The sequence below is a fragment of the Protomyctophum bolini genome (genome assembly GCF_963924005.1).
Source record: "Protomyctophum bolini genome assembly, chromosome: 14".
NCBI classification, from domain to species: domain Eukaryota; kingdom Metazoa; phylum Chordata; class Actinopteri; order Myctophiformes; family Myctophidae; genus Protomyctophum; species Protomyctophum bolini.
In genome coordinates this window covers 12,677,909-12,698,595 of record NC_137875.1, presented here as the reverse complement: position 1 = coordinate 12,698,595, position 20,687 = coordinate 12,677,909, and the positions used below count along the sequence as shown (strand labels likewise).

The 20,687-nt window shown below is 45.1% G+C and overlaps 1 protein-coding gene across 2 annotated transcripts in view; it reads right to left on the bottom strand.

The window, feature by feature from the left end:
• The window catches only part of LOC308328641 (neurotrypsin), a 43,755-nt gene that overhangs the window by 8,136 nt on the left and 14,932 nt on the right, over positions 1–20,687 (bottom strand). For both annotated transcript variants that reach the window (XR_013965317.1, XM_080782619.1), the window contains exons 3-11: positions 17,503–17,745; positions 13,127–13,265; positions 12,560–12,738; positions 8,580–8,727; positions 4,973–5,151; positions 3,185–3,326; positions 2,105–2,322; positions 1,516–1,657; positions 547–837 (exon numbers count right to left, since the gene is read on the bottom strand). Coding sequence is in view for 1 of the 2 variants with exons in the window: in XM_080782619.1 (XP_080638745.1) it covers positions 547–837; positions 1,516–1,657; positions 2,105–2,322; positions 3,185–3,326; positions 4,973–5,151; positions 8,580–8,727; positions 12,560–12,738; positions 13,127–13,265; positions 17,503–17,745 (1,681 nt within the window). In the remaining variant the exon portion in view is untranslated. The remainder of the gene's footprint in view (positions 1–546; positions 838–1,515; positions 1,658–2,104; positions 2,323–3,184; positions 3,327–4,972; positions 5,152–8,579; positions 8,728–12,559; positions 12,739–13,126; positions 13,266–17,502; positions 17,746–20,687) is intronic.

Genomic DNA, 20,687 nt, shown 5'->3' with positions numbered 1-20,687 from the left:
AATATACTGACTGCACTGAACTCAGTGACTCTCCTCCAATGATCCTCCTGTATTCTATCGACTGCACTGACCCAGTGTTGATTTCGTCGACTAAAACTATGACGAAAAATGTTCGTCGACTAGCTTTTTTCACTGAGGAAAACTAAATGGAAACTAAATGGAAACTACTAAGCTACAATGACTAAGACTAAATATAGTGACAATTTTGTCAACAAATACAAACTAGACTAAATTGTTAGGAAGTGGACAAGAGATCCAGTATAAGTCATGTTATACTTGGTTGCATGCTGAAAATAGCCGATCTACACGTCGCAGCATGACGCGTTGTGAGCTTGTAGATCGGCTATTTTCAGCAAAATTTTAGTCGACTAAATCAACTGTAGATTTAGTCGACTAAAATGTTATGATATTTAGTCGACCGTCTAAAACTAGACTAAACACTAAAACATTCCAGGTGACTAAAATATGACTAAAACTAAGTTGTATTCCATGATGACTATGACTAATATCAAAATTTGCTGCCAAAATCAACAACACTGCACTGACCTCAGTGACTTGTCCCCTCCTATGATCCGCCTGCGTCTCCGCTGGTTGTTGTTGTTGTTGGGCCTCAGGCCGCAGGTGTGCGTCGCGATGGCGCCGGCGCCCCCGGCGGGCTCGGGGGTGTAGTCGCAGATGACGCCCGCGTCCTCGCTGTGGCGGCAGTCGTGCGCGTCCTGGCCCTCGGCCGAGCACGCCCCCAGAGCGCGCTCCGTTCCCGCGCAGCGCACGTTGTCCAGGTGGATGGATCCGTGGCCCTCGCCGAAGTACGCCATGGAGCGACCTTTGGCCACTCCCCTTTGTAATAATAATAATATAACTTTATTTGTATAGCACCTTTCATGACATAAAATGCAGCTCAAAGTGCAGTACAGAGCAATGGAGAAAGAAAGAAACGAAAAGCAAGGCATAAAACATCAAAAAAATAATAGCAGTAATGCAATACAGTGAGGACATAAAAAATTCAAAGATCAATTAAAAGCAAGAGTGTCGAAATGGGTCTTGAGCTGTGCTTTAAAAATGTCTACAGAGGCTGCCTGTCAAAGGTACAGTGGGAGTTTGTTCCACGCTGTCGGCCCGTAGAAGCAAAAAGCTGCTTCACCGTATTTTTTAGTTGCATTTTTTTTTGGCACAGCGAGCAGGCCAGCAGTGGATGACCTGAGGGGGGCGGTTTGGAACATATTTAGGCAGGCAGTCATGTAGATGCGAGACCATTGAGAGCTTTATAAACAAGTAAAATAATTTTAAAATCAATCCTAAAAACAACCAGAAGCCAATGCAGTGAAGCTAAAACTGGAGTAATATGTTCTCCTATCTTAGTTTAAGTTAAAACTGCCGCATTTTGGGGTTCATGTGAGACTATTTAGCACCGAGACCAGATTCTACAAAATGTCTTGTAACTCCTGTCATTATTGAGAAACCCCCGACTTACGTGAACCCCAGCTGCCTGCAGACCACGCCCGCATTGATACTTACGTGAACCCCAGCTGCCTGCAGACCACGCCCGCGTTGATGTCATTCCAGCCGTCGTCGCACACCGTTCCCCATTGGCCGTTGACGAACACCTCGACGCGCCCCTCCTTCCTGCTCTCTCCAGCTACCAGACGCACCAGAGGCCCTGGACAACATAGCACACAACTATTTGCTTAATTGTTTTCCTTTTTTTGAGAGGCGGTCCCAATATGCCTGGCTTTTGACATGACGTCATATGGAAGCCATGTCTATGGACTTTTAATTTTTAAGTTTGTTAGGACACCGGAAGTGACCGGATGGAAACTGCAAGGTTGCCAGTTTGAATCCGGGCTCCCCCCAGAGTTAGTGTCAAAGTGTCCTTGAGCAAGACACTGAACTCCTCCCCTACTGTGTAGTGTGTACCTACCAATGGGAGGAGGCATCAGCCCAAGCATGTCGTTGGAGTCTCCTCCCCTACTGTGTACCTACCAATGGGAGGAGGCATCAGCCCAGGCATGTCGTTGGAGTCTCCTCCCCTACTGTGTACCTACCAATGGGAGGAGGCATCAGCCCAGGCATGTCGTTGGAGTCTCCTCCCCTACTGTGTACCTACCAATGGGAGGAGGCATCAGCCCAGGCATGTCGTTGGAGTCCCCCCCGCGCTCGCAGCGCACCGCCACGTCCTCGCTGTGCGAGCAGTCGTGGCGTCCCCACTCGTCGCGGCGACACGCCAGCAGCGAGCTCTCCGCGCCCTGGCACTGCACCTCGTCCAGCAGGATCAGCCCCGCACCCTCCCCATACACCCCGTCCGGCGCCACCTCCGCTCGGCCCCTAGTGGACACACACACACAAGCACACACACACAAGCACACACACACATGCACGTGCACGCGCACACACACACACACACACACACACACACAGCAGCTTCGGTTGTTATCACGATTTAAGGTGTATTTCACTTTCACCGAAACTTTTGGTCATTTCATCGTCTACTCGGCTCATGTGAACACCCCAGACCAGTTTTTTAAGTTGCTCGATTCAGTATATGGATATTTGATATTCATTTTATCTGCCCCGCCCCCTTCCTATACAAACCCACTGTAGCTTGGTCACGTGACTTTTTCCTCGCTGAGGCAAGCTCTGAAGCAGTGGTTCATAATATGTAATTGAAGGTGGGGTTTGAAGCGCGTGTCAGAGCTTCGGTAGTGTACCAGACGCCCCTCTCTAGCTCATATATGCATATTGACCTGTCTTTACTCAGCAGCCTACAGTATGTACAGTATGCCTCTAGTATACCTAGGAGCCTAATATCTACATATCAGACCGTTGTACTATAGGGGCCTAGTATCTACATAGACCCATATATACACCCACCTGAATCCCAGCTGTACTATAGGGGCCTAGTATCTACATAGACCCATAGACTATACACCCACCTGAATCCCAGCTGTACTATAGGGGCCTAGTATCTACATAGACCCATAGACTATACACCCACCTGAATCCCAGCTGTACTATAGGGACCTAGTATCTACATAGACCCATAGACTATACACCCACCTGAATCTATAGGGGCCTAGTATCTACATAGACCCATAGACTGTACTAGGGGCCTATAGTATCTACATAGACCCATAGACTGTACTATAGGGGCCTAGTAGCTACATAGACCCATAGACTATACACCCACCTGAATCCAAGTTGCCTGCAGACCACCTGAGCGTTGAGTTGTGTCCAGTTGTCGTCACACACCGTGCCCCAGTCCCCCTGGTGGTACACCTCCAGACGGCCCTCCCAGGGGCTGTCTGCCCCCACCAGGCGAACCACTCCGTCTGCAAACGCACGCACACACACACACATTTATTTGTCGCACGTCTGAGTCAATCATTCGATGACCGGGGTGCGGGTGGTTGGCTGGTACCCTGAGACTCCGTTGGTCGTCACATTATTGGCTCAGGAATGTGACGAATTCAGGGCTTCATGGAGAAAATATGTCATTTTCTGGGAGAACTGCAACTTTAACTACAGTCGTTTTCATTACGTTTACTTCTACTCCACTACATCTCAGAGGCAAATATTGTACACTCCACTAGAATTATTTGAAACCTTTAGTTATTTTGTAGATTTTTATTATTATTACAAAACATACATGAAACCACAGCACAAGATTTCTTATAAAGTTCTATACCTTGAGTCAATGTCACTGTGGAAGGAGGTAAAAGGTGGCAAACTTAAAAGAGGGTCCAAGGCAGCTCTGTCCAGTTCAAGTAGAAAAAATCCTTTATTTCATTAAAAGGGTTAAAAACACCCAAAAAAAGGAACGCCTTTATTAAATTAAAAAGGTGACTGCCAACATGTTTCGACCTAACAGGTCTTCATCAGGGCAAGACTCTCTGCCGCTTAGGGCCCCCAGATGGAAAGGGCCAGGCCTATGCGAGCATTATACCCAATGGCAGTTGCATTGATGTGACATGTCCTTAAAACTGTTTTGTTGCAAGGAGTTGAGAATAGTTGCAACTCGTTTGCGCTACTCTATGCCAAATTGAAGTGGACCCAGACTTTTTTTTCCTCCCTGGAAATAAAAACGTCTGGGTTTCCGAGGCTACATGCTCAGTGGTTTCCACCACTGCATACGATCGGTCTGCTCTACACAGGAAGATCCTGGGTGTTAATTTAGCGTGGTAGCCACGGTAACGGTCATCAGGCCACCTGGTTATTAATGCAGTGTGTGAAGATGCATGCTAACTAGTCATCCAGGCTAACAGGTTGACCGGGATGCATGTGCACGCACCGAACCGTACTCCTTGTGAGTTAGTTTAAAAACCAAAGGTTGTTTGTTAAAAGGTTGTTTTTGCTCTATATTGTGATAGTATTGCGATAGAGTGTTTGTTCAGTAACAGTGTTAAAAACTCTATTGTGTGATATAATCATTGCTAGAGTGTTTGTTCAGTAACAGTGTTAAATATAGCTCTAGTATATTGTGAAAATAATTATTGATATATTGTGTCACATCGCAACACATTGTGAGCTTGTAAATCGGCTATTTTCAAATGGTGGCTACTGTATCATGTTTAGTAATAATAATCAAAATCTACAAATTAACTAGTAACTTTGCTTTGCAAATAATTCTAGTGGAATAAAAGTACAACATTTGCCTCTGAGATGTAGTGGCGTAGTGAAGTAAAAGGTTGAGTGAATGTAGCGAGTGTCCAGCGCTGACCTGTGTAGCGGTTGAGTGAATGTAGCGAGTGCCCAGCGCTGACCTGTGTAGGGGTTGAGTGAATGTAGCGAGTGTCCAGCGCTGACCTGTGTAGGGGTTGAGTGAATGTAGCGAGTGTCCAGCGCTGACCCGTGTAGATGTTGAGTGAATGTAGCGAGTGTCCAGCGCTGACCTGTGTAGCGGTTGAGTGAATGTAGCGAGTGTCCAGCGCTGACCTGTGTAGGGGTTGAGTGAATGTAGCGAGTGTCCAGCGCTGACCTGTGTAGGGGTTGCAGGATACTCCGGCGTCCTCCATGTGGTCACAGTTGTGCTGCTCCCAGGCGTTGTGGGGACATTCCTCCAGGGACAGCTCGTTGCCCGTGCACTGGACCCCGTCCAGCAGGATGGGCCCCGCGCCCTGACCGAAGTGTCCCCACCCCCACGCTCTGGGGACGCCTCTGGAGCGGGACGAGAAGGACAGACAACACACATCATGTGGTGAAAGAAGTACTCGATGTCTCCCATGTTATCGTCTCCTATTTGTGTACCTTTATTTTGGTGGTGTAAGTATTATATTACATCTCTACTGCCGGGAAGAAACCACCTAACTCAAAAATGTTCATTTTTAAGGAAATGAAAAATATACGTTTGTCAGCAAATGAAGAAAATAAAAAACTATTTATATTTCTGCTAAGCAGCAAGCTATATAAACGGAAGTGGGGAGGAGGCTCCACTCCCAGTCTCCCACTTAATATTTCACCGCTCTTCTGTTGCTACGACGGAAGCATTTGGAAATTGCGAGAGGCAACAGTCTGGCAATGCGAGACTAGGCGGAAAATGGAAGGCGGAGGTTTTCAGAGTAAAATCTCCCTCATCTGCTTGGCACTCTATATTCTGAAAAACTATGGCCGCACCAGAAGTGTTAACTACTTTAAAGGGTAAGACCAGTTTTTGAAACGTTTGGGTTGTTTTCTTACCTTATTATGGGCAAACTAGTCCATTCCATGAGTTATTTCGCTCCGTTGTGTTGTTTATTAGCAATTTAAGAAATAAAAACAGTCGCTCATTGACTTCCATTGTAACGGGGAAACAGCTCTCAAAGTCACTCTTTTAGCACATAAACCAACGCAACAAGTTGGTTAAGTTTGACCATAATAAGGTAAGAAAACAACCCAAACCTCTCAAAAAGTGGTCTTACCCTTTAAGTAACAAAATGGGAGTATATACAGTATGACTTCTTCCAGGACACACACATAGTGGGCCATGTCTAATAAACCAGCTGGTCTTTTTAAGTGTGTTAAAAATATGACTGCTTTTTCCATTTGTCTCTACTGAGAGCCAAGCTGGAAGCCCTGTCAAACAGAGAGCTCTAAATGTATGTCTCTCTGCTGCTATACGACTGGCTGAGGATGAGACATGAATATTTGATCTGAAGGAACTAGTTTTTATTGGGTCATAGTGAGAGAGAGAGAGAGAGAGAGAGAGAGAGAGAGAGAGAGAGAGAGAGAGAGAGAGAGAGAGAGAGAGAGAAGAGAGAGAACGGCAGCCAACTCAGAATATTTTGATGTCATGGGATGGATATTAGTACGGTAGGACGTTGCCAGGACGAATAAGGAAGACAGGATGGAATTACATGCACGTACACACGGACACACACGCACGTACACACACACGCACGTACACTCACACACACACACACACACACACACACACACACACACACACACACACACACACACACACACACACACACACACACACACACACACACAAAGCCAATTTTTCATTAAAATGCATTTTTATTTAACATAATGTCCCTGTAACCCTAGACATAACCCTCCAAATCCCTGTCCCTCACCCCAATATTTTCTGAAATGTAACCTCAAGTGTAAAAAATATTTATTTAACCATACAAATGAGGGGGTCCAGAACAATGGACCTTTATATGGTCGCATTATCCTTGTGGGCAGTTGTTTTGCTCTTTTGGTGAAATATGGTTCGCGCGCACACGCCCGACCACCCCCCGTCGGACTTGTTCTTGACTTGGACTCGCTTTAGGTGAACTCGACCCCAATTTGTTACGGACTGTTCTGAAGTCTAGGCGTTTACTGCCCGTAACAACACCGCTCATAAAAGAGTATTTCTTTTAATACTCAAAGTCAAATAAATTACAAAGTGGCTCAAGTTCATGACGAACAATGATAACAGCATGGCTCTGTGAGCCCAGAATTACTGAATGAAGGAACAGTTGAATAACTTACATTACAGAAGTTCAGACATCTGACTAACACTAACTCAAAACCCTAACAGACATACAGATACGAAACTACAACTGAACCCTAACACACAAGAACTAACACTCCTTCCCGAAGGGAGTGAAATTAAGGGGAAGGCAAAACAACACAAACTAACGAAACTAAGCAGACATGACGAAAATAACATAACGTAGGCGGTATAGCAGTATTTCCTCCAACAAACACACATGTTTGCTGTTTGTGTCTCTATCTTTATGAGGCCTTTTTTTATTTAACCTGCTGGTCCAACCTAATCCTAACGCAACCGTGTCCCCTAAACACAACCCTCCAAATCCCTGACCCTTTCCTTGACCCCATTACCTCAATCTTTATATAAATGTAACCCTAACTGTAAAAAAAATATTTATTTAACCTTAAGAATGAGCCGTTTCCTCGTGGAGTCCAGAACAATGGACCTTTTTGTGGTTCCATTATCCTTGTGGGCAGTTGTTTTGCTCTTTTGGTGAAAGATGGGTCACACATACTGTACATGCGCGCACACATGCACGCACACACACACAGTTCCATACCACAAGCAGTGCAGAGCGCTCCCACACTGCGTTGGCTCCATAAATCATTCATGGTCTACATTCCATCCAGTAGATTTAATGCTCCGACATCTCCGTATAAAACCCCAACCGTCCACAAACCGACCGCACGTCTCCTCGTCAGAGTGCTCGGTCCAGCCTCGCTACAGGAGCACATAGCCAACGGTTTCCCTTAGTCGGCCTCATGGTGGCGCTCTGAGGAGTCTCAAAGACCATAATATGACTTCCAGTTCCAAATCAGTGTTGATTTCGTCGACTAAAACCAAGACAAAAAATGTTCGTCGACTACCTTTTTTCACTGATGAAAACTAAATGGGAACTAAACTAAGCTATGGCGACTAAAACTATAAGATTAAATATACGGACAATTTCGTCAACAATTAAAAACTAGACTGAAATGTTAGGAAGGGACTAGTGGACAAGAAATCCAGTATAAGTCATGTTACACTTGGTTGCATGCTGAAAATAGCAGATCTACGATTTGCCATGAGTGCCTTTTTTGGAGTATTTTGATAGCTCGTTCAGTGCCAATTTTGGCCTACACTACCTTCACTCAGACCAGAGTGTGACACAGTCGATTTTCTAGTCATTATTATGATCGTTATGCGTACCCCAGGCCCAGCTGTCTATAGACCACCTCTTCATTAGTATGATCGTTATGCGTACCCCAGGCCCAGCTGTCTATAGACCATCTCTTCATTAGTATGATCGTTATGCGTACCCCAGGCCCAGCTGTCTATAGACCATCTCTTCATCATACCAACTTCATTAACCAAATGTCTGAATGTCTGAATGTGTGTCTGAGTGTCACTGTCACTGCCGTAGCTCCTCACTGCCTGCACCAATCACTCCCACTTTTCACACAGGCATTGACCATAATAATATGGAAGGAGTAACAAAGCCCCTTTTCCAATTTAATTATAAGTTAATAATGAATTTATTAGTGAATAAAAAATGCGAAAACGCACCCAGGGCGCAGTACCCCCAGTGGCCACAAGGCAAGTATTTCGGGTAAGGGCTAGTTAGTATAATCGTTATGCGTACCCCAGGCCCAGCTGTCGGCAGACCACCTCGGCATCGATGTCGTCCCACTGGTCGTCACAGATGGTCCCCCAGCGGCCGCCATGGAACACCTCCACGCGACCCTCAAAGTCCTCCAGACCTCCTACCAGCCTCAGGGGGGCGCCGATGCCTGAGGAAGACAGGGTGAGTGACGTTAATGTAGCGAACAAGGTTATACAAAATGTATTCTAAAAAGATGTGGAAATAACAAATAAATAAACAGTGATCTGACCAATCAGATCAGTTTATTTGGTCAGAGATGCATTTATTTATCTGTAATTCCGCATTCAGCCCAGGATATTCTGTGCCAACATGCCATCTATAAAACATTTTGTACATTTAAAATGATAGGATAACATATTTGTGGTCAAGAAAAAGCGGATCTAAGAAATACAACAACAGAATAAGTGACCAAGATATATCTGCATACAGTAAGTAGGTGGAGTCTGAAGAGGTGAGTGTACAGACTGCAGTGGAAAACTGGAAGTCTGTCTGCAGTTCTGACTGCAATGGAGACTTCATTCCACAGTTTGTGAGTCTAGGACGTGTGGAGCACTGCCCAGGGTGTTTTTGTGGAAGGGAGGAGAGTCTAGGTCTAGGACGTGTGGAGCGGTGTCCAGGGTGTTTTAGGGAAGGGAGAAGAGTCTAGGACGTGTGGAGCATTGTCCAAGGTGATTTAGGGAAGGGAGGAGAGTCTAGGACGTGTGGAGCATTGTCCAAGGTGATTTAGGGAAGGGAGGAGAGTCTAGGACGTGTGGAGTGGTGTCCAGGGTGTTTTAGGGAAGGGAGAAGAGTCTAGGAAGTGTGGAGCGGTGTCCAGGGTGATTTAGGGAAGGGAGAAGAGTATAGGAAGTGTGGAGCGGTGTCCAGGGTGATTTAGGGAAGGGAGGAAAGTCTAGGACGTGTGGAGCATTGTCCAAGGTGATTTAGGGAAGGGAGGAGAGTCTAGGACGTGTGGAGCATTGTCCAAGGTGATTTAGGGAAGGGAGGAGAGTCTAGGACGTGTGGAGCATTGTCCAAGGTGATTTAGGGAAGGGAGGAGAGTCTAGGACGTGTGGAGTGGTGTCCAGGGTGTTTTAGGGAAGGGAGAAGAGTCTAGGAAGTGTGGAGCGGTGTCCAGGGTGATTTAGGGAAGGGAGAAGAGTCTGGAACTTGTGGAGCGTTGTCCAGGGTGATTTAGAGAAGGGTCTAGGACGTGTGGAGTGCAATGCAGCACCGGTGCACCACCGATACTACATTGTTTTTGTTTTCGTCTCAATTAAGCACGACATCTGTTTACAGCATCCTATGACAGTGAGCACAGAGGCCCTGGCGCAGTGCCAGCGTTATGCTAACAACTGCTCCTCTCACTATGAGACGCTATCAATTACCATCAAAATACGTCAGCAGTGTAGACTGTGATGATGATGATGATGATGATGATGATGATGACAAGCACAGATATACAACCTCACACACAAACCACGAAACCTGAGACAGGAGTCACCTCACCTTTGACCCTCCTGAAAACCCCCCAATGACTATTTGTCTACGTTTGGGCAGGACACTTCACACTAGAATCGACGTGAGGTTTAGAGAGAGAGAGACAGAGAGAGAGAGACAGAGACAGAGAGATAGGACAAAGAGAAAGAGGGATAAAGAATGGGAAAAAATGATATATATATATATATATATATATATATATATATAGAGAGAGAGAGAGAGAGAGAGAGAGAGAGAGAGAGAGAGAGAGAGAGAGAGAGATTCAGATCGGGACAGAGTATGACCATGCAGTTATGCAAGGAAAATATGTGAACACCACATTGGCAGGACACTCCGAGTGGCAGGTGTGTGTGTGTGTGTGTGTGTGTGTGTGTGTGTGTGTGTGTGTGTGTGTGTGTGTGTGTGTGTGTGCGTGCGTGCGTGCGTGCGTGCGTGCGTGCGTGCGTGCGTGCGTGCGTGCGTGCGTGCGTGCGTGCGTGTGTGCGTGTTTGTGTATATTTAGTAGTCAGAGTGAATAATTCAGTCCGGTACATTATGACACAGAGAGAGAGAGAGAGAGAGAGAGAGAGAGATAGAGAGAGAGATGTGGGGGGAGTTCTGGGCAGATTCTCCCTCACACACATACACCACCCTTGCCACACCTGCGACACATGTAGAAAATGCACACATGGTATGTGCATGTCAGCTACACACACACACATGATGACATAAACACATGTTCACATCCCAACACACACACACACACACACACACACACACACACATTCCTGGTCCCCAGTTGGGACATTACAAATCGTTGCTGTCGGGCAGAAACCACTTATCTTTTTGAACTTTTGTGTTTTATTTTTGTTTTCATAAATTCGCGTTCTACGTTAATCATAACTACAGCGTCACACAACAGCATCAACTGTAGAATATCCACAAGCTAGATCTGCTACTTTTGCTGCTTTTGGAATTTGAATGGTCCTGAAAAGCAACAGTTTTTTGGACATACGAGGTGTCCAGGCGACGGAGACTAAATGGAGTGTAGTGTGGTGCTGGCGTTGCCCTGCACAGCAGGAAGTGTGTACGCTACGATAGGATTCCCTCGGGTCCACTACTGCTCCACACTGTTTATGCTGACGCATGCACAGTATAGTTCAGTCAGACAACTCACAAATAGATTTAACCAATATTTATTATAGAATGAGAATACAAGTGTGCATATGATATTTGACTTGGCGTTCGGCTCTGCTGGATTTTCTCCCTGCTCGGCACGATTAAGCACCAACATAAAACATTAAGAGCAGGGAGATAAATATACAATAAAACCCCCATGAGGAGCATAAATAACAGAGCCCACCGGTGGTGCTGGGGTGGTGGTGGGAGTAAACATCACATAACAGCAACCAGGAACCATATGCAGAAGGAAGGCAGGAAGGGCATGCAGACTAGTGAGCTTAAGTAGCCCGCCCAATTGGTCAGCTGACTGCCACATCAGCAGAATGACATGTGGATCTTGCACACACTGAATACACCCACATAGTAATGCAGCAGGTTAACCCCTTGAGTATAGTATGCGCCTTTGAGCACGACATGAACTCCCTCGAGTGTGACTGACTGAACTAACTCCGCAGGCTACGTGTCATTTAACCAAAAAAGTAACGAATACTAAAATTGAACAAAAAAGTGATAACTAACTGTAACTGTAGCCTACACGTGCGACGTGTGACTGGTTCTTTACGTGCCATAACAACATGTACCGTGTCCTGTACAGGCCTGCACTCTCCCGACGTCTGAATTATTAATAAGTACAGTTGTTGTTGTACTGTTCCTCTCTAGAGGTCTTTCATAGCTGTTTGGATCTGCTTCACTTCAAAAACTCAGCCACTGCTTCTTAAACCTTCCAGGCTGCAAACCCCCCAAAATAAAATGATAATGTCGTTATTTTGGGGGAACTGGGGGTCCCGCCCGTCACCCCGACAAGCACTTGGACTGGAGACAGTACATTTAGTTTGACTTGGTTCCACAGGTAAATATTGTGAAAATAGCTCAGTCGTTGTGAGGTTAGAGAATAGATCACCAATTTCCACCAATGTTCCCTCTTTCTTACGTAATATTTGACAATTTCCACACAGTACGTGACAATATTTTAATTGAAATCCTTGAATCAGTTTGCCGTTTTTGAATGGGAATCCTGAAAAGTTAAAAATGTATTTAATTTCAATTGCATTTAGTTAACTAAATACTAAACATTAACTAAACATTGGACATAAAAAAGACAATAATTTTTTTACTAGTAATTAGGTGAACTCAATAACATATCAATGTTTGGATATTAACCTGAGGGCCACATCAAGTGAAGGTGGGGGCCGCATGTGGCCCCCGGGCCGCCAGTTGCCCACGTACCTGAAAGGTGAGTATGCGACCACCCCTTTATGTGTGGTCTACGGAACTTTGGGTGGTCACTCCTCCTCCTTACACAGCACACCCTGACTCACCCTCGGGCGCGGCGCACACCACCCCTGCCTCGTTGCCGTGGTTACAGTCGCTGGTCACAAACTTCCTGCTCCGGCACTCCAGCAACGATGTCTCGTCGCCGCGGCAACCCAGCCGCTCGTAGTGGAAGAGCCCCGAGCCGGGTCCGAAGTAGGAGTGCTGCAGCGCCGTTCCGATCTCCCTGCATTGAAAACACCAGGACGTTAAATATATACTATATATGTACGATGTCACTGAAAACACGCAAACGATACACTCACGGTCTCGTTTTTCAGATTTTTGTCTCCACCAGGCCGAAGGCATGAGTAGAGAGTATGTTTTGCACCAGCTAATCTCCGTTAACCCGGTCGATGCCAAATTTTGCACACACACTCCCTAGATGCCAATGATGAACCTCTGCCCCAAATTTTCCAGAACGGCCTATTATAGCGCCATCAGGAGTCACGTTCCTTTATATTAATCCTCCTGATTCTGTCCCACAAATCGTTACACAGTATCTCTATAGTCATGTGTTCAAGACGGATCTGTCTGATATTTCTTATTCCATCCTAATTGGCTAACAGTCTCACCCCAGTCCCAGCTGTCTGCACATGACACTGGCATCACGGTCCGTCCAGTGGGTGTCACACACCGCCCCCCACTGGCCGTTCAGGTACACCTCCACCCGACCGCTCTGGCCAGACACACCCCCCACCAACCTGGCAACACCTGGAAGGGAGAGGAGAGGAGAGGAGAGGAGAGGAGAGGAGAGGAGAGGAGAGGAGAGGAACAGAGTAGGTGTGTAATGAATCTGATGCATTTTACGAATTGCGATACGATACATAACATGATACGATATCGTTTCATTCATGGCGATACGATTCAATGATTTAAAACAGGAAACGAGTGGATAATGCAGGTTTATTAAGGGAAACGTATATTAATATGGATATAAATAAGTAAAAATCACACCCGTGTGAAGTGAGAGGCGCTCTTATCCTCTTACAACATCAACATCAATTACAACGTAATGTTTTTTTAAGCAACGGGTGCTAATGTTTGTTTTAGTCCTCAACACAAACATTTATCTTTATTGTCTATGGCGTTCTCTTAAACAAGCATCGTTGAAAGACAAACATTAAAGCTGTATAGGGGATAGCGCCCCTCAAAAACACAGTGATTATCTGGAAAATACATGGACATTGTATTTTAACATAATCATTTATATGGACAAACCCACACCTTGACATGTACATGTACAGAATACACACATTTATCGATATTGTAACGATATTGAATGGAAAAGTAATTAAACCCCTCTTTTTATTTATTCTTATTAAAATTGCTAAATACAACGTACAAATACATAGTATCTATAGAATTGATTATTTGCATTGCAAAACAACAACGATACGATACAAAGTCAAACGATATAATATGTTGTCATTTACATATCGATTCGATATACTTTGATATACTATGATATACTTCTCTCTGGCTACTGGAGAGAGAAGTTATTTGCACATGTGAATAAGCAAAGTGACAAAAGTGCAAAAGAAAGAAATATAACATTTATGACTATAAAAAGGTGAAAGGAGACAAATAATAGACCATGATTCTCAACCCATGAGTGTATTGGGATTTCACACCAATCAGACACTGTCGTGAACTTTGAGGCTTGTGGCTTTGATTATTTGGGATAATTGCACAGATTGAGGTTGGCCTGGGGGTTTTACCGTCTGTGCCACAAACACACATATACAGTATGCGCGCGCACACACACACACACACACACACACACACACACACACACACACACACACACACACACACACACACACACACACACACACTCGCATATACTACTTTCTACTGTCTATTGATGGCGAGTGGTGACAGGCTGACAGCTATAGTGATAGTTACTACTTCCTACTGTCTAGTGGGGTGATGGTGACAGGCTGACAGCTATAGTGATAGTTACTACTTTCTACTGTCTAGTGGGGTGATGGTGACAGGCTGACAGCTATAGTGATATCCTTTCTACTGTCTAGTGGGGTGTTGATGATAGGCTGACAGCTATAGTGATAGCCTTTCTACTGTCTAGTGGGGTGTTGGTGATAGCTGCAAAATGCAGCGAAAAAAAACACCTTAAAATATATTTTGCACTAAAAAATAGCTGATCTACAAGCTCACACTCACAGCACTTGCCATGTTAAAAACTAAGTATGAACCAGGCATAACTCCAATCCTGACACTAATCCCAACCTGAATATTTTCCTAATTGTAAGCTCTAAATAAAAATCATTTTGTATAAAACTGTGATTTCTCTTGTGTGGAGACCATGCAGGGAAATCGTCCTCCCGATGTCTATAGGGAGCATATGCTGCTCAGTTTTGGCACTTTGTTTTTAATGCTTTTCCTTCCTTTTTGCTTTTCTCTGTCTTATTATTATTATTATATTATTATGTATGTTATTATGCTCTGTGATGTGAAGGACTTTGGTTCGACCTCGGTCGTTAGAAAATGTGCTATACAAATAAAGTTTGATTTGATTTGATATCGCTTCAATTCTACTATACTCGTGGATGTGGAGACATTTGGCACCTCACAAGTATCGCATTACGAGTCGAGTACACACAGACACTCACACACACACTCATTGAAGCATGTGATTGACGAGACAGAGTGAAAGCTAGACAGCGAGCAGACCGATAATCACAGCATCTAAAATGTCCCATCAACACCTGTCTACAGCCTGGGGGCGCAGACAGACAGACAGGCACCTGTCTACAGCCTGGGGGTGCAGCGCAGACAGACAGGCACCTGTCTACAGCCTGGGGAAGCAGCGCAGACAGACAGGTACCTGTCTACAGCCTGGGGAAGCAGACAGACAGACAGACAGGCACCTGTCTACAGTATGTGTCAGACAGAGCAGACAGACAGCACCGCAGGGTGCTGATAGGTCAGCACAAAACAGACAGAGTCACAGACAGCACCGCAGGGTGCTGATAGGTCAGCACAAAACAGACAGACAGCACCGCAGGGTGCTGATAGGTCAGCACAAAGCACAAAGACTTCAGACATCATGTTACATCATCCACTCCACAACCAGGAAGCAGGGGTTGTAAAGGACGTAATTATTGTCACCCAGCTGACGGATCGATGGAGCGGACAATGACGAGACAGACAATGACGAGGAGACACACTCATTGGGCTAAAAAACGGCCATAGCCACATTTTTTGTGTGCAAAACTAATGCTTGGAATGCATTCAGCATCATGAAACCCCCATAGTTTGACACGTCACATGCTACTTAAAGCATAATGAAATTAATTATTTTCCTTATGGGTTGTTAAGGTATGGTCACATATTATGCCAATTATGAAAATTGCTCAACATAATGCAAGTTAGCATCCGGCAGTTTCTACATGCTGGGCAACCATACTAACATTTCAAACATCAGTTTCTCCATGCTGGAGACCCATAGTCAACATTTCTAACATCAGTTTCTCCATGCTGGACGCCATGATACAAAGTAAACAAATGAATGCAGCGGTGGGGGTGTGGTCAACGAAGGTTCTAGGTGACGACTGTGTTTTGGGGCTGGTCTGACTGCAGTCTGAAGAGACAACCATGTAGTCCGGAAGGCACGTGACACTGATCATCATGAATTCAGAGAATTCAGAGAACATGAATTCCTGACCCAAAAAACCCAGGCAAAGTGTTTCTAGTGACCTAAACATCATTAAAATAAGATCCGGTTGTGAAGTGGCCCTTTAATTCCAAGGAAGTGGAGTTCTTAAAAGGTCACTCCAGTTCTTAAAGGTCCCTATACACTGGCTCCCTGTATGTCAAAGAATGGATTTCAAAATACGGCATGCCGTTCATAAAGCATTGACTAGTTTCAGGGCCAAAAATACATTTCCAGTCTAGTGGGAAGAGTCTGGCAGAAGAAGGTCTGCTTTCCAAAGCCAGAATCGTTAACTAAACGTGGAGAAGCAACGCTCCACATTCTGGAACAAACTACACTGCCACTATTCTTTTAACCCAATTAGACTTGAGGCCGATAAGAAAAACAAAAACAAAAACATTTTTTTTCAGACATGCTCTAGTCTAGTGTGAAGAGTCTGCCAGTGCTATTAACTCATTTTGCATTTTTTTTAAAATCAGTTTTTCTCCTCTCCTGAACAGTTAGTTTTGCCTGTCTCTGTATCAAAAAGGGTCACAAATGTGCTCTGTAATAAATAAACGTAATGGCAGTTGTGTAGGGAGGCGGGGCACAGACAGGCACACAGGACACCGACACAAACTAGACACAAAAAATAGGTATTGTTCTGAAAGGTCATAGGCCAGGTAGGCCTCCCAGGAGAAATATAGGTACAATCCTTCATCCAAAAACTGTCCTTTCAAGGTATAGGTTACCTTATTAGGTACCGGTACTTCATTGTACTGTTTGGGATGCTCCACGTCAAATGGAATGGAAAATGGACTGAAAATTATCTTTATAATGTTATTTGACTTTCCACCCATTTGTGCGCGCGCACACACACACACACACACACCCACACACACACACACACACACACACACAGCAGCTCACCATTACGTGCTACAGTGTTGATTCCGTCGACTGAAACTATGACAAAAAACATTTCACAGACTATTTTAACTGACTAAGCTATGATGACTAAAAAACGAAATATATTGTCAAACAAATAAAAACGCGACTAAAATAGCAGACCAACAAGCTCACATTGCTTCACGCAGCGACACGTGGTTTTATATTAATTCATATTAATATTGTGCAGGAGAACATTAAATATAAACAATATAACAATATAAGCAACCACGTGTAAAATCAGGATATTTAGTCGACTAAGTCTGTGACTGACAGTCACAGAAGGCCCTACATGCTGGGGACCCATACTCAACATTTCTAACATGTCCAGTTGACCCACTCACTCACCTTGGTGACAGTCGCAGAAGGCCCAGCCGATGGCGCCGGAGCTCTGCCTGAAGAAGCACCAGGGGTTGGACTCGCGGTCAGGGTTCCGGCAGTAGCCGTGGTCCCCCAGGCCGCGCCCGGGGTACTGGGCCACGTAGTCCGGGAACTCCGTCCACCTCAGGCACGGGGAGCCCGAGTCCGTCTGGGACACGGAGCCGTTGTAGTAACCCAGCTCCGTGAAGCCCTCCGAGCACGACAGAGGAGCTGTGGAGGGGACACAGAACAGTGATACATACGTTATACGTTATGTATGTTCATTATTCATCCATTCGTTTCAAAACTAGATTCCTTGTGTCAGATTTTCTTTTCTTTTTTAAGATATTTTTGGGGGCTTTTTGTGTTTACTCATTGTAGCTTGACAGGAAACGGGGAGAGAGATGGGGGGGGGGGGACATCAAAGGTCGTCGGACTCGAACCTGCGGCACGCGGTCAAGCTTGTTATGATTAGCAGCTAGACTAGGTGCCCGGACCGCCAGGCTGGCCCGGGCCTCCTTATATCAGATTTGTATTGTTAAAAATGTTCTAAATTATTTTCTCTCTTTTTTTCTCCTTTTTTTTGCAGATCTACAAGCTAAACATGACACGTTGTGTGCTTGTAATCGGGTATTTTTGAAAAGCTGATGGGTTGAACGGCTATTTTGGCTACTTCTTCGGCGCAGTACTATGATGAAGTAAGAAGTATAGGGCATTCATTTATGATATGGAGATAAGACGTTTCCGCTCGATATGTTATGTACATATTTATGTAGGCCTACAGTTTAGGGGATGCACGCGCAGATTAGACACACCAATGGACCCACATACGGAACAGCGGTCGGACCAGGGGCGTAATGAGGTCATTGTGGGCCCCGGTGCGAGAATATTTTGTAGGCCCCCCACCACCGCGGCACCGCCATAAACAAGTGTGCGTGCGCGTGCCTATGCGCGCACACACACACACACACACACACACACACACACACACACACACACACACACACACACACACACACAATAGGTATAAACTAACATTACAGGTGAGGTGACCGGCCACACAATTAAATTATTCAATTAAATTCAAAGGGGCTTTATTGGCATGAGAACATATGGTACAGCATTGAGTAAGTTAACAGTCGTTGTAATTGAGTTTGTGCTTAAAATGTACTGTAATTCTGCAAAAAAAAATAATTCAATCAATCACACTAGCACCAGCCTTTCAGCACCACATGCAGACAGCACCAGCTGCCAAGCTCAGTGTCCATACAGTATATTCATCAATAAACAACCTGCCCTGACTTGGGCACAAAAACAAAACTACCACAGCCTGATGTCTCCAAACTATCAAACATAAAAATAAAAAAACACAGCTCATTATATGCCACTATAAAACCACAGCATGGAATGGATGTACTCACTTATTAGAAGGTCACCTTACGGGCCTTGTACTCAGCAAAGTCATTTATGATGCTTCTCAGGTCCAAAGCCCTCGCTCTGCAGTTCTCAATAGAAAGCGTAGCCAGTCCACTGAGTCTCTTGTCCCATGCTGCTCCTTAAATAAGTCTTTATCAACTTTAGCTTGGAGAATGAGTGCTCTGCACTCTACAGTGACAGGTATGGTGAGATATAACATTAATGCAGTGCAAACATCAGTAAATGATGCCACTATATGTGTCCCTGTCAGGGCTAACTGGCACATGACAGCACAGTCCTTTGCAATTTGCAACTCTAGATTTATTATAATGATATAAAGTGACCATCAATTTGCATCTGCTTGCATTAAACAACATTAAACTCACCAACATTGCAGCTGTAGGGAAAGCTTGAATATCCACTTTGAAACTGAAAAGCTTTTGTTTCATAAAAATACACCGAATATTTTTCCCACTCAGCTCTGCACTTCGTTTTTCTTCTTTTTTTAGTTCTATCTCACTACTAGAACTTTCTGATAAGATTGTTGGCACTTAAGTTGGCTGTCAACAACAGCGTCCATTTGTTTTTTCAATGTTGTGGACCGGAGCGTGGTGAAATAGTTGCTAAGATATGATACTGCATAATGATTGGCTCTGCTGCATGCCTATGAAGAGTACTGACCAATGAGCTGTGCCTAGCGCCTTGCTAGACACCAGGTTCCATGTCTTCCTCCTGTTCCCATAGCTCAGCTAGCTGCCCTTCTGCTTGTGTGTATGTGTGTGTGTGTGTATTCACAAAACAGCGCCCGTCAGCTGTTTCTTTTCTTTTCTTCCCTTCCCCTCATGGGCCCCTAGGGGGCGCTGGGCCCCAGTGCTTTGCACTGGCTGCACTGCCCTATGTTACGCCACTGGGTCGGACATGCGGTCGAACATGCACTGCTCCCGTGCTTGCAGATGTCTGCAAACCTGTAGATATCAGAGGTGACTTTGACACATCACATGGACATGCATTAATAATACTGATCTGATGATTTGAAAAAAGTGGACCCCGTTGTAAACAAGTGTAATGCTTTATCAGTGTGTCGTCCACAGTTTGTATTTAGTTGTGCTTTCATGTGAAATAGTAATAATAATGAATTGCATTTTTATAGCACTTTTCCAAGTGCTCAAAGCGCTTTACAATGGTTCATTCATTCATACATTGGGAGGTGAAGCGGCGAACAGTCGACACCAGCGTGGTGTGTGAATGTGGGAAGTGAGGACACTGGTCCAGTACTGACCAATGTAGGGTTCAGTGTCTTGCCCAAGGACACTTCGACATGTGGACAGGAGGAGCCGGGATTCGAACCTCCAACCCAGGGATCATTGGACGACCTGCTCTACCTCCTGAGCCACAGCCGAACAAATGTACCCATTCTGCAAACTGATCAATCTATCAACACATGGCCTTCCAGTAGGAACCTCTCTTGCCACGCTTTATTTGCTTTAATGTCTCTCTCCGTTCCTCTGCACCCACCCCGCCCAACCCCCCACACCCACACTTCATGTTTTATAGCTGGGTTTTACCTGCCTGACAGCATTGTACTGCACTGCAGGGACTGTGTAAATATATTATATGCACCGTGTGTGTGTGTGCATGTGTGTGCTGCCGTGTGTGTGTGCGTGCGTGTGTGTGCGTGTGTCAGCTTTGCTGAGTCACACAGTGTGTAGAGAGCTACAGTACCTGCCCAGAATACCAGAAAGCTTGCCTCAGAACAC